General features: G+C 43.1%; 1 protein-coding gene across 1 annotated transcript in view; it reads right to left on the reverse strand.

Annotated features, from left to right (window-relative positions):
* The window catches only part of cdh4 (cadherin 4, type 1, R-cadherin (retinal)), a gene marked incomplete at its 3' end in the record, with an annotated part of 224,366 nt that overhangs the window by 18,715 nt on the left and 192,625 nt on the right, over positions 1-13,026 (reverse strand). The window contains exons 8-9 of the mRNA XM_083938972.1: positions 10,654-10,826; positions 2,319-2,456 (exon numbers count right to left, since the gene is read on the reverse strand). Of these exons, the coding sequence (XP_083795098.1) occupies positions 2,319-2,456; positions 10,654-10,826 (311 nt within the window). The remainder of the gene's footprint in view (positions 1-2,318; positions 2,457-10,653; positions 10,827-13,026) is intronic.

Raw genomic sequence — 13,026 nt, forward strand, 5'->3', positions numbered from 1 at the left:
GCTAACATTGTGCTTTCAAGCCCATGTGCTGAAATTAATAAAACATTTGGCTTTTTTTCCAATTAGATGCTATATATCAGCTAGGTTTACGCCCCCGCAAGCAATTTCACTTAATTAGCACACTTATGTTTTCTCTATGCCTCCTGTAGAGAGCGATGCATTCTTCTCACGTCTGTCATGCACAAATAATTACTGAACGGCTCCGAGTCTGGTTGCTTGTGTGGGATGCAAAGTAAAAACCAGAGGCGGAAAGCATCTGGTGGTAAACAATTTCTTTACTGTGGATGTTCTTCCGGGAGTGTGTGACTGTTTGTGCCTGAGCAAAGGACACATGACAAAATCCCAATTTTATTCATTTCTATCACCTTTGAGTCACAAACGAAGATACGGTCAACTGTTCATTTACTGACAAGCTCAGGCAAATCTACAGTCATTCACTCAGGTGGGTGGCAGGGAACGTAAACAAGCCCTGAAGAAATGGCAAACATTTATCACAGCGTGTGAGTATGCATACTGTATATGTCAAGGACATGTCCATTTTCTGGTTAGTGGGAGGATTCTGGTTCAGATACCCGTACCACAAGTGAAAAGCGGTGACAGAGCCAGCAACACAGACGGAGACAGAGCAGTTCTGAGCAGAGCAGCAGCCTTATACGTGAGCTCTACCCCTGACAGCTGGGGAGCTCTTATCAGAGCATGCGGCTGGAACTGTACTGGCATGCACGCTGACGACTGCCCCGCCGAGGAGACAGAGATCACAGTGTGTGACGCTGACACACTGCTCGCTCTGCCTCTGAGCTCGGCTGCCGACAGCATCTGTCTCTCTCTGGAATCGCAGAAATCCAAGCGCTCACATAAGGAGTAGCTGCAATCCTGTAGGTCTGTCAAGCTGCGGTCAGCATTTCATTCAGGCTGAAAACAGACAATACAAGCTATATATACAGGACAAAGATTTTCTGCTGTCAGTTTTGGTTTCCTCATCAATAACCTTGTGTATAGTAACCCTCACTCTCAAAAATGAACAACCCAGGCCCAATGGTAGCTGACTGCGTACCATTAAGGCTGAGTCCTTACAGCAGCTCTGGGGTCTTAGCAACAAAAAACCCTGAACAACTCCCTACCTAAACACATGCACTGCCAAAGAAAATTGGGCCAGACATTCCTCTCAGACCACTGTAGTATCAGGGACCAGGGCCAGATGCCTGCAGACAAACAGGGGCCGCCAGAGGCCCGCTGGCAGAAAAGCACAGGAAGGAGGGAGTAGCACCCTCCCATCACCAAAACTGATCTCTATCTCTTTCAGTCACAGTTCCTTTTTCTGTCTCTCCATATTTTATTTTTCTTTATCTGTTTTAGATTCTCAATATACCTGTCCTTATACTATATCTGTCAGCTGTTCTATTTGCATTACCTTCATTTCATTGTTCTCTGAAAACACATTTCAGTTGAGCTACTGTTGCATGATTGTTGACTTCAGTGACAGGGACCATAGTTTCTGATAATATCGGAGAGCAGTTTAACCCTTGACGCCTGTGTGACCAACCCTTTCTCATCCCAGCTCGTCACATAAGACCTCTTGGTTGGGACCCCTTGGGGTCACTTGTGAATGCAATGTCAAAATGTGACGCTCCACTATGGTTGCTATTTTAAAAATGGGTAACACATGGTTAACATTGTGATGACAAACAAAACAACTTGGTTAGGGTGAGGTGAAGTGCATGGGGGTAAAACAATTCCATTTGTAACAGAACTACATCTGATATTTCCACTGATGGGTTTACAGTTGACAAAACAGCAATAGTTGATGCCCTGGGAATGTGCTAGACTTCATAAGCAAATATTAAAATGACAGATGCAGGGTCAAGCTCCAAGGTGAAACTGTCTGACCTCTGACCTTTCTGTTTAGGCATGTAAGACAGGGTCAACAAAAGCCCGGTCAAACGGCCTTTAAGGGCAGCTCACATTCCAATTAGGGGCGTTTTGGCGAGGGAGACCTGCTTTATTCCAGGTATTTGACTGTAATGGAAACCACTATAGGCAATACATTCTTTATAGTATGACTATACACAAATTATTTGAGTGTTGAAGATAGCTGAATCATATGCTTCATTTGAACCCATTGACATAGAAAAAACATGCAATATACTCCCCCAAATATCTTAAAATAATATATTTATAGCAAACAAGATGACGAAAATACAGCCACTTTCTAATGTTAATTAAAGAGCTGTTAAATAAATAGTTATGCCAGCCACCAAAGGAGAAAACCATGAAGAGGTTGCAGATTTTAATGAAGAAAAACAATGTTTAGGACTCACCGTTCTGACTGTCAGTTCTGGAGGATTGTCGTTGATGTCGGTAATGCTGATGAGGGCTGTGGCTGTGTTGGATAAGCCAAAGTTCAAGTTGCCCTCCATGTCAGTGGCCTGGACAATGATGGTGTATTGGGACACTTTCTGTACATAGAAGCAGAAAACGCAATCAGGCATTGGTATATGCTGAAACAAACCCAGCCCCACAGGACCCAACCAGCAAATAAATTTTTTTGCCATGAGACAATGACATTGTGAGTCATATGAATGGATGAAAAAGTGAATGCATGAATGAACATCTCCTCATCAACTAGCAGCCATGAATACACATTTTCCTTTCGTTCTACTCATTAACTGGAACAAAAGAGTTTGAGTCCTTATTTGCCCAATAACAGATTAACAGTGCACACACATGAACAGAGATACAAAAATAAGCGGGGAAGCAGCACTGTGTTGGTAAAAAGCCCATCCATTATTGTCTAAAAGTCTTGACTTTCCACTGTGGGAACAGACCAGGATCATCACTCATTTTAATGCAGATAATGCCGAGAGGTGAATGGGCCTTATTTAGTCCAGTTACAGTGAGGGGGAGGGGGGCCAGAGTGTACTGCGACACACTGCAATATTACACTGCCATGACAAGAAAGACCATCAAACATGAGAATTTGTTTAGACACAACAAAAAAACAAAGAGGCAGAGAGTGCATCCACGTTCCAACATTGTGACACTGTCCATGGTGCTGAAAGTTCAGGCTGCCCCCAGAGTTACCACTGGAAAGAAGACTCTGTTTGTGTGCATGTTTCCATCCTGACAGAATAAGCCTCACTGCTTTGTGATCTCTTTCTCTTCCTATTAATCCATTTGGCTCAAACCTCCATTGTGTCAGAGTGAAGAGAGGGGGCGAGAGACTGGACGTCAAGGACAGGCCAGTGTTCGGCGCACAGGGCCCGCTAGCGTCAACAAAGCTTCCTATCAATGGTCTAATGTTCATTTGTAGTATAGTTACACCATAATAAGTCGGCGGTTGTGCTGACTTGAAAGCCAGTGGCACTGTTTTCAGGGACTGCCTGGAGGAACCAGGACAAACTCAGTCAGAGGTCTTTTAGGTATAGATGGGGGAGTTATTACTTTTCTTCTCATGTGGCAGCTTCTTTGCTTTTTTATTTCTTTGAGTCCTACCTTTTTTTCTTTTTTTATCATCTAGTTTGTTCTGTTCTCTTTGTTAACGCAACATTCTGTGCTCCTTTTGATCTCTCTCTATCTTTCTGATCGCATCTTGGTTGCTCAATGTTCTCTGCCTGTCTGTTCTCTATCTGTCTATCCGTCTCTGTGTATCTCTATATCTCCGCTCTCACTCCTACTCTTTTTTCCGTTCTGAAGGATGCAGCTGATTGTTAGATCAGTCAAACCATTAAGGCCAGTTAAAACACCCAGCTGGAGTCATTTAGCATCTCTCAAAGTCATTATGAACGGCACCGACATGTTTATCTGCGCCAAACCAGCCCTATTAATGAAAACTCAATACTGGCTGCCCTTTATTAGACTCATAATGAGATGTCAATACCATCTACCCTCATAGAGTGCATCAGTAAATAGAGCCTCTAATGCAAGTGCTTCTCTGCAGAGTCATTTAGACCTGGTCATATACATCAATCTAGAAATAGCACCAGATGGCTGTGGGGAGCTCATAGACTCGAACTTTGATGGATGCCCTTTTCTTTGGTCAGGTGAAGAGAAATGAGTGGAGCTGAGCCAGCAGGTGGAGCTCTCACACAGAATGAAATGTGGCTCATGCATCCTATGCTGTGGGGTTATATCTGTCATCTGAGGATAGTTGAGAGTTTATGGCCCTTCTAGTGATCACATACACATCCACAAATGCTCCAGTGAGTGGGAACAGGTGTGACGCTCAGACTCTTACACCAGGTACACATACACACACACACAACCACACACGCATACATACATGCACACGCAAACACACACGCACACGCAAACACAGGCACGCACACACGCACACACGCACACACACACACACACACACACACACACACACACACACACACACACACACACACACACACACACACACACACACACACACACACACACACACAGAGCCAAGCACGCTTGGCTGTCCAAGAGTGGCTGCCCGAACAAGCCAGTAAAGGGCTCTCTAATGAGTCCTACAGAAGTGCTGAACAGAAAATCTCTCTGTTAGATTAGAGTCCAGCGATGGCTTGAAATATAGCTTCTTGTATCACGACCAACAGCAACAGCCCAGACTCCCCATACTCCCAACAATCCCCACACAGGCCTTGAGGCTCACGGACTTAATCTACAGAAGCTGAAAGCCAACAAAAGCCACAAAAACACATGTACACACAGCACCGCCAACAATAAAAACCCTATCCCTTTTTTTAACATAGACCACATTAGATTGTTTACCATCCAGGATACTGAAGAATGAGATAGGAAAATGGCTTCAGTCTATCGATGGTAGCTACTCGGCGAGTCAGGCCAAGCAGTAGACAGGACAGGTGGAAAAACCTGGCTGCTCATAGTTGGGAAGCAAATGCACTTGTTCTTCGGAGAAACAAGAGCAAAGAAAAGGGAAATAATGGTCTGAAAATGTAAGACAATGTCGTACAAGAAAAAAAAAGAGGAGTAGTTACATACAGGGGTGATCAATTATCAATTATATATTTTCATTTGGGGTTCTGTAAATGCCCACTCAGAGAGGGAGAGGCCAGACGAGTGAGAGACTTGCTCTTACTTGTGTCATTTGTAGATTGAGTTCCGGCCTGCCAGGCTCCTAGTGGCCACAGTCATTAGGCTGTCACTTACAATCAGTTTCAAATGGCCCAGTACTGGTGGCTAAAACTGTAGAGACAAGCTCCCTTCCTTCTTTTGACGACACTCTCTCTCTACCTCTGTGACCCTCAGTGTCAGTTCAGTTCTGCTGTGATCGCTTCTATTAAATTTTACTTGATTTGACTTGATGCTATTTGACTCTATTCCATGGGATTTTAATTTAGTTTAGTTTATTTCAGTTCAGTAACTGTAATTATTCTCTATACTTCTTTTCCCAGTTAGTACTTCTTCATCCACCCCTCTCACCCTCTCTCGCCGGGTTGACTCTCAGGTTCAGTTGAGGACACAAACAGCTCAATATAGTTTGTAGAGAACACAGATCAGCGCGCTGTTCTCTGAAAATTGTTCTCTAAATCTTATTGTAGAGATATTTACTTAGATATGTAGATACTATAAATACTGAGATAGAAACTCAGAATCCACTTGATTAAAAAACACTCCCCCGGATTCAAGCAAACAACTTAGAGTCACATAAATATTGTTGATAGAATAAAACACACAGACTGGGCAAGAAGTTTAGTTTATCTTCCAATTGAGCACTGCAACACAATGAGCAGGAGGAAGTGAGTAAGCAAATTTTTGCATGACGGCCATGCTGTTGCCAAACTTGCTGGCTCCAACTGAGAGAAAGGGAAATGTCAGTCAGGAACGCATTATGAAAGCAATATTGTACAGTCAGTCAAATTATATCTTAGAGTGAAGAAAGAGGAGACTTAAAAAACACCTGTAAATATCTCAATACTGCTTATGTGCGCTGGGGGACTGGTGGGGACAGGTCACCTCTGGGTCTCCCAAATGGAACGGACAAGAGGGGGACAGGGGATCCAATAGTGTAGTCTATGTGATACGCAGGTATACGCCGTATATCCACTAGAAATGGTAAAGGATTTACCTATAACCACTTAAAAAAGTGCGAAGATACTTAACAGCATCGTTTTGTGACAGAACTCACACTTTCAAGCTAATATCACAAATACAAGCTGGGTGCACATAATAAGGTGGATATTAAGTGGATGTTTTCTTGATTGGATTTTGGCTACAAAGAGTCAACATCCACTTATATCCAGAAATGTTCTTTATTCAGCAACCCACTCAGAATTCTCCAATGGCTATATTTTCTGGCTCCTAAAGCTTTGTTGCTAGAGGGTGGGTTAACATAAACCAGGGTCTCAGCGACAATAAAGCCATCCTCATCCCATTAAGGATGCTTGCTCTCAGCCTGTGTCCCCAGTCAGGCTCTGCAGGTCCTAATAGAGCCAGGCGATGTCCTAATCATCAGTGATGAGACAGTCCCAAGTAGGGCTGGCATCAGCCCGGTGGACAGCCTGGCGACTGGCCACACCACATCATGCCACACCAGACTGTTCCAATCCACGGCTCATGGGAGATTGAGACAGCCTGGGGTAATGAAAGACAACAGCTCTGTCTGCCAGTGGAACCAGAGCCATGGAGAGAGGGCCCCAAGGGAGAAGATCCAGGCCAGCTGTGGCACTTTGACATCTCCCACTCAGCTACCTGCTGCACCACAGTCGTACTTCATTAGAAATGTATTTCTTTCATACTGACAGACTAGTGTATTTTCAGTGCGGCACATAAACATACAGTAAACACAACTGCATAACCCTAAATCTTCACTTACTGCAATCTCAATTCTGCCCCCTAAAGGTCCCATATTGTAACACAGCCTGCGTTCAGAAACTGTTCCTTTTTATGAGCTGTCAGGACTTCTGTACAGTTGTCATGTCATAATTATACTACATATATGAAGAAAGTGATGCTATAGTGCCGTATAGTAATGCAATGTTGCAGAGATGCCAGGAGTGCAGATGAGAAAGTCCCGGAAATGCTAACCAATCAGAGCAAACTGGGCTTTTTCGGAAGGTGCTAAAATAGCCAGAGGGTAAGCACAGGTTTATTGAGACAGAGAGTATAAGATGTTCTTATTTATTTATTTTTTTTAATATTAACCCCTTCCATGGCCATCCCTTTTTCAAGAGTGTTGAGGGTAGATGCCAAACAGAAGTAGTGTACATCATCTGAAAGCTGGGAACCTGAAGATTCATTTAAGCTGCAGCTCAGCACTGTGCGTCACTGTGGTTTTAAAGTCATAAACCAGGAATACATAAATAGTAAAGGGGCTTAGTACATTAAGACTGAAGAATGGTCACTAATGTCTCATAAGTTGTCGGATTGATACCATTTGTTACATAGATGTTGTGCCCAATTTAACAATTCTTTACCAGTCGAGAATTGATTATAAAAAAATGGTCAAAGCTCCCTCAAAAATTACACATTAAAACACCAAGAACTGCATTTTTCAGCAGCATTTCTGTTTTGGTAACTCCTCAGAAACCCCTTTACTGCCAATATACCTAGGAAAGCCATATATCCTCTGAATGCTCTAGGTCTCTAGCTTGTGGTTGTAAAGTTTCATGAGACTGTGATTATCCTAAAGGTCATAACACGTCATTTTATACAGTGAGGTAAAGTTTGAAAAAAAGGTCTTACTAAAATAAAATGGCTACTGTGGGGAAAAACATCATCACACATTTATACAGTTGGGCTGACTTTTCCAGTCAGACCCAAATTATGCAGTTCAAGACTGTTTAGGGACCAGTATGCAGAAATATTAAAACAGCATGGTTTTAACCCCCAAACTGTCTGGAATTATAATAACGTTGGCTTGTCTGCAATGGTGAGACCCGTGAGTACTCAAAGAATCCATTTGCATTCAGATATCTTGGGGTCGGAGGTCAGAAAATGGACATGACAGTTTTTCCTCGCCAAAATGTAGCCTAATTGTGGAGTGTTATTGAGCCCCCTTTCTAACAAGCTAGCATGACATGGTTGGTACCAATGGATTCCTTAGATCTATCTGATACCATTCACTCTGTCCCCAAAATTGTATGTATATGTAGAAAACCAAAATACAAGTATGAACCTAAAAAATAGCAAAACATGTCCCCTTTATATGCAGCACATAAATACAAAACACACATACACCAATGGCGAAATACACATAGCCATGTTATACGACTTAGCCCAGCTTGTTAGCTTGTGGGCAAGAGCATGTGGAAGCATGTGAGGTCAGGGGAGGAGAGGGGTTGCGGGTGGCAAGTGAGTGAATGAGAATAATTGGTATTCAGCAGTGTCAGAGGTAAGTAATACCAGGCTAACCTCCATGTACCCCTGGTCTCCTCAACACGAGAGAAGCTGCTTCACCCCTTAATTAGCACATGAATATTCTAATTAGACACCGGCATGGTGGACGAGGATGAGCTAAAGTGTGGGAGAAAGAAATGGGGATAATAAAGTGTGTGCTCCATTTGCAAAGGTGTTTATAGAATATTCATTGTCCATTCAGTGCTTTTGTGTAGCAGCATGTGTATACACCCCCACTAGGATCTAATTCATAATCTCTGCTGCTACTCTTCACTCTGTGTGTGAGCCTCTAAACAACACACAGAACTGCATGAGAGTGTGTATGCGAACACATGCCCATGTGTCTGAGCATGTTGGTGTGTTTGTGTTGATGACCTTGACAGCAGGTGGGTGAACTCCCAGGTGTGTCCCAGTTTTAGTGGGAGGATCAGAGGCAGGTGGGACTGAGCCTGGCTTGATGTGTCGAGATTAATGAGCTTTCTCTCACTCACATCAGCTGCTACTGCTGCCGCATGGGCCAAACTGGAAACAGGGACACAGAGCTGGCTCGCATTCACTAGACTCATTTATATTGTCCCACAAATGTATAACACTATCATGTCACGCCAGCTCCGTCAAAAATGTGGATACGAAACGAGCATTGATGTACTGTATTCTTCTGCTATCAAACGTGGTTTTGTTCTTGAGATTTTAAAAGTAATTATTCTCCAAATACGTTTGCCTTACTGTTGGTAAAATCCAACTTCTAATTTCTAAAGTGTTGCCTGGTCGGGTTTAGTACCTAGACGGACCAGCGGGACTCAGAATATAAACGTTACGAGACACACTCAACAGTGCTTTAATGTTGGTAGTAAAATCAGCCAACTAAGTTACGAGGATCAGATTATCCTCATAATGGCAGCATATGAATTTGAGCTATTCCCTCATTTTGCCAGTCGTATTTTTTTTTTAAATCTTGTATTACAGAGAGATAAGAGAAGAAGGTTTGTGCGTATGTGTGAGAGAACAATATGCCGTGAAACACACTACTGCCTACAGTCACCTGACGCATCTTGGGATGAACAAAAGTCAACACTGCGTGACCTCCCTCATTAGTAGAATAAGACAGAAGATGGAGCAGGGGCGATGTGTGTTTTGGTGGTGTGTGGGTTGGCAAACAACTAAGCAACCTAGGCACTGCCCCTCAGTGGATGAGACAAACGATGGAAATGAGGAGAAAGATCCCATGACCTCGTCAGCAGAGAGGTGCTGGATTTGCGTGGCCATTATATCCGTCCTGCTCTGCTCACTGAGAAAAACATTTAATAATGTCATTTATATTTATACAACAAAAAGACAAATGGCTGAAAAAACTGAATTAATTTGTCCTGGATTTGTATTACAACATTTTTAAAATGGCAAATGCTGCGGAAAGTGATCAAGATTTTTGTTTAAGGTTTAGTTACGTTCAGGGGTGAAATTGGGATTTGTGAGGCCCTTGAATTGGCAGATTGATGTGTGTGGGATATGTCTGTGAAATATTATGGTTCCCTCTTTAGTAGGTGGCCCACAGGGGAGCAAGTCTGCAGGAAGCTACCAGAGCCAATCGAGTTAGTCAAAAATAGAGTGACTATGGGCATCCTGGTGGGTGGGTGGTTAAAGAAATTCATTCAATCATTCACTTCTTCTTGACAAGAGTTGGATGAGAGAATGATTTAACTGTCTATTCTGTATGAAGCTGGAGCCGGGAAGAATTTAGCGTAGCTTTAAGACTGGAAATAGCCAGCAGGGAAAAAAAAATCTTGCTCCCAGCTAGGGTGACTTAAGTCCTGCTTTATGGGGGACTGCACAGCATTTTCATCCCTGGTCCCAAACCCCATATATTGAGACAAAGTACCACATTTTGATTGGCTCTAGTTTTCAAAAATCCATACCATTACAGGATAGATGCTGTTTCTAAAATCTGGCTGTTGTCACAGGTCTGTGTTTGATGTCACTCAAACTGCACATATGAGTCAAGTTCAGGAAAACCTGTCACCGTCTTTCCTACACAATGCCCAACGGGGAAAATTATGAGTCCCCAAAAAGTCACAAACATTGCAGATATACTGTAGGCGGAATATGATGGAAACTACCACAATTTGTTGTGAAACTTCTGACATCACGTTAAATTGCAGTGATTGACATTTCCTGCATGAGCACCAGATGTTACCCATCCTGTTGAAGTCACTGAATTGTATTTTATGGCTGGGTGGACACAAATGAGACGCAAAATGATTAAATGATGAGAGTAACAGGTACACAATGCATACAGCTGACACTGACCTCTCTGTCCAGGCCGGCTGCCACTGTAACTATGTCTCCAGTCTCGCTGTTGATGGTAAACATGTTGGGGATGGGACTGTGGGGTGTCTGCGAGAGAATACGGTAGCGCACCATGCCGTTGGCTGTGGTGGAGTCGTCGGAGTCAGTGGCTGTCACCTGCATCACAGACGAGCCTGTGGAGAGAAAGTTAGTTAGCTAGGGAGACTATCTGAAAAACTATGAAAAGTAGACAATGTGTATGACCACTAGAGGAGGTCGAATTGGGAAAAAAAGCCAGACAGAAAAACCAGCAGGAGGCATTCATTAAAATGATGAACAAAGATGTGCTTTTCAAGGTCCTTTGCACACATACATTCTGAAAATACATACGGCATAATGAAGGTCTTCCACTACTGTTAATGAATTTTTCCAAAATATCAAAGAGAAAGAAAAGGGCTCAGAGAAACTCAGAACAAAACAAACCCATTTAAAAACAAGTCAATCAGACTTTGCAAATTGCAGTGACATTCTCTGTTCTTTTACACAGAACTTTTAGAGTGAGAGCTATAACAGAGCAGAGTATAAAAACAAACAAAATCTGTTTAATAAGCCCCTATTTTAATCTGTGCTGTTCGGTAATCTAGCAAGCTAGTGCAGCAAAAGTTCCATCTCTACAGAGCCCATTTAGTAATGAGCAGCGCTAGGTCTTCTGCCATTTCCACCATCCATTATTTCAGCCTTCAGTGGCACCGTGGCTGCCCTTAATGCTCCCATGCTCTCTCCCTATTTGTCTTAGAATCACGGATAAACACTGCCATTTAAGGCAGACAGCACAACGGTGGCGAGGCAGAGGGAGTGTGCACGCGTGGGAGTGTGTGGGTAAAGAGTTCATGTATGTCTGCGATTACTCACAGGTTCATGTGTGAATTTGCATGCATGTTCGTGCGTGCCTGTGTGTGTCTTCACAGCACGTATCAGGGTGAGAGACCCTGTGTCCCTACTTCTTCCCCGAGCAGAATTATTGATTTGCACAAGTTTGTCAGCTGGGCTTACAAATGTGACCAGGCAATTAGGAGCACTTTGTGCTGCAAAGAGGAGAGATCACCTCGCCTCTCTCACAGGGTTCTGTGAAAATGTCACTTTCCATCAGGCAGCCATTTACAGGGCTGCTGCTGCTGCTGCAGACAGAAAAAGACTGTCAGCTCGCAGGAGGGGGGACAACAGAGAGAGGAGACAGCTGGAGCACGAACACGCTTGAATGAGAGGACAGTGTAAGTAGAGAAAAACTTAAAAGGAAAGAGACAAGGACATAGGAGCTGCCGGGGAACCGAAAAGGAGAGAGTGGTAATTATAACGCCTACTGTAGATGTTTTAAAAAAATTAAAAATAAACATACCAGTGTTTTCATGTTAATGGGCACCAAAAAGTGTCTCAGCAAATAATGCATAAGCACTCTGGTTACCTCAGTAGATGCAATGTTGGGTGGTGGGTGCCATGCTAAGCAAGCACTAAACCAACAACAATCAAAAGCAAAAAAAACAACCAAATGAGTCATGAAGAAATACAGCATGTGTGCTTTACAACAGAAGTAAGTTTTGCTTCAGAAATATAAATGTGTCAGCCAATGTTTGAGAGCCCTGGACTTGGTAGATTGGACGGTCCCTTGTGGGTGTGAGCATTTACAGGTGTCTCCATTCACATAATTGGGTCTAGATGGCACCATCATTCCTTTGACAGCCTGAATGGACAGGATAATTGTAGCCTCAAATTCTATTTCAAACGTCATTAAGTTTCAAAGCAGGATTTGTCACTTTGTCCAGCAAGGGAAAGAAAAGAGTCTAAAGAAAGACAGGAAGAAGAGAAAATTACAGCTATTCCACGAGGACAGCGTCAATATATAATCAACTTTTCCTCCGTAGGGAGGGATAGGACGTGATGTTGAATCCCATGTTGGCGCCACTACCTTTCATTTTATGAGGAGGATGCAGTGATATGATGATGGTGTTCTTTCAGATCCATAGAGAGGTGGCCATGCCTGAAAGGGTTAATCTCTGAGCCTGTTTAATTCCTCTTTAATTTGAACACTAATTCCAAATCCTAATTGCTTTTCCGCCAAAATCGCTGGAGCTGAAAATTTAACTGGTGGCAGGCATGAATATTGTTGGGCATTTCTCTCACGTGACTTGAGCTCACCGGTGAGGTCTATGTGCTGCCGAAACATTAGTCAGCCAGAGTCAACATCTGCCTCCCAATTAGACGGAAGATGGAAAAGAAGAAGATGGATAAAGATAGACTGATAGAGCAGTAACAGGATGATACACACACACAGATGCCAAGATAGGAAGCAGAGAGGAAATTACAAAAGCAGAAAATCAAAGTGAGGACAAAACTAGA

Source organism: Echiichthys vipera, assembly GCF_963691815.1.
Source record: "Echiichthys vipera genome assembly, chromosome: X".
Lineage (NCBI taxonomy): Eukaryota > Metazoa > Chordata > Actinopteri > Perciformes > Trachinidae > Echiichthys > Echiichthys vipera.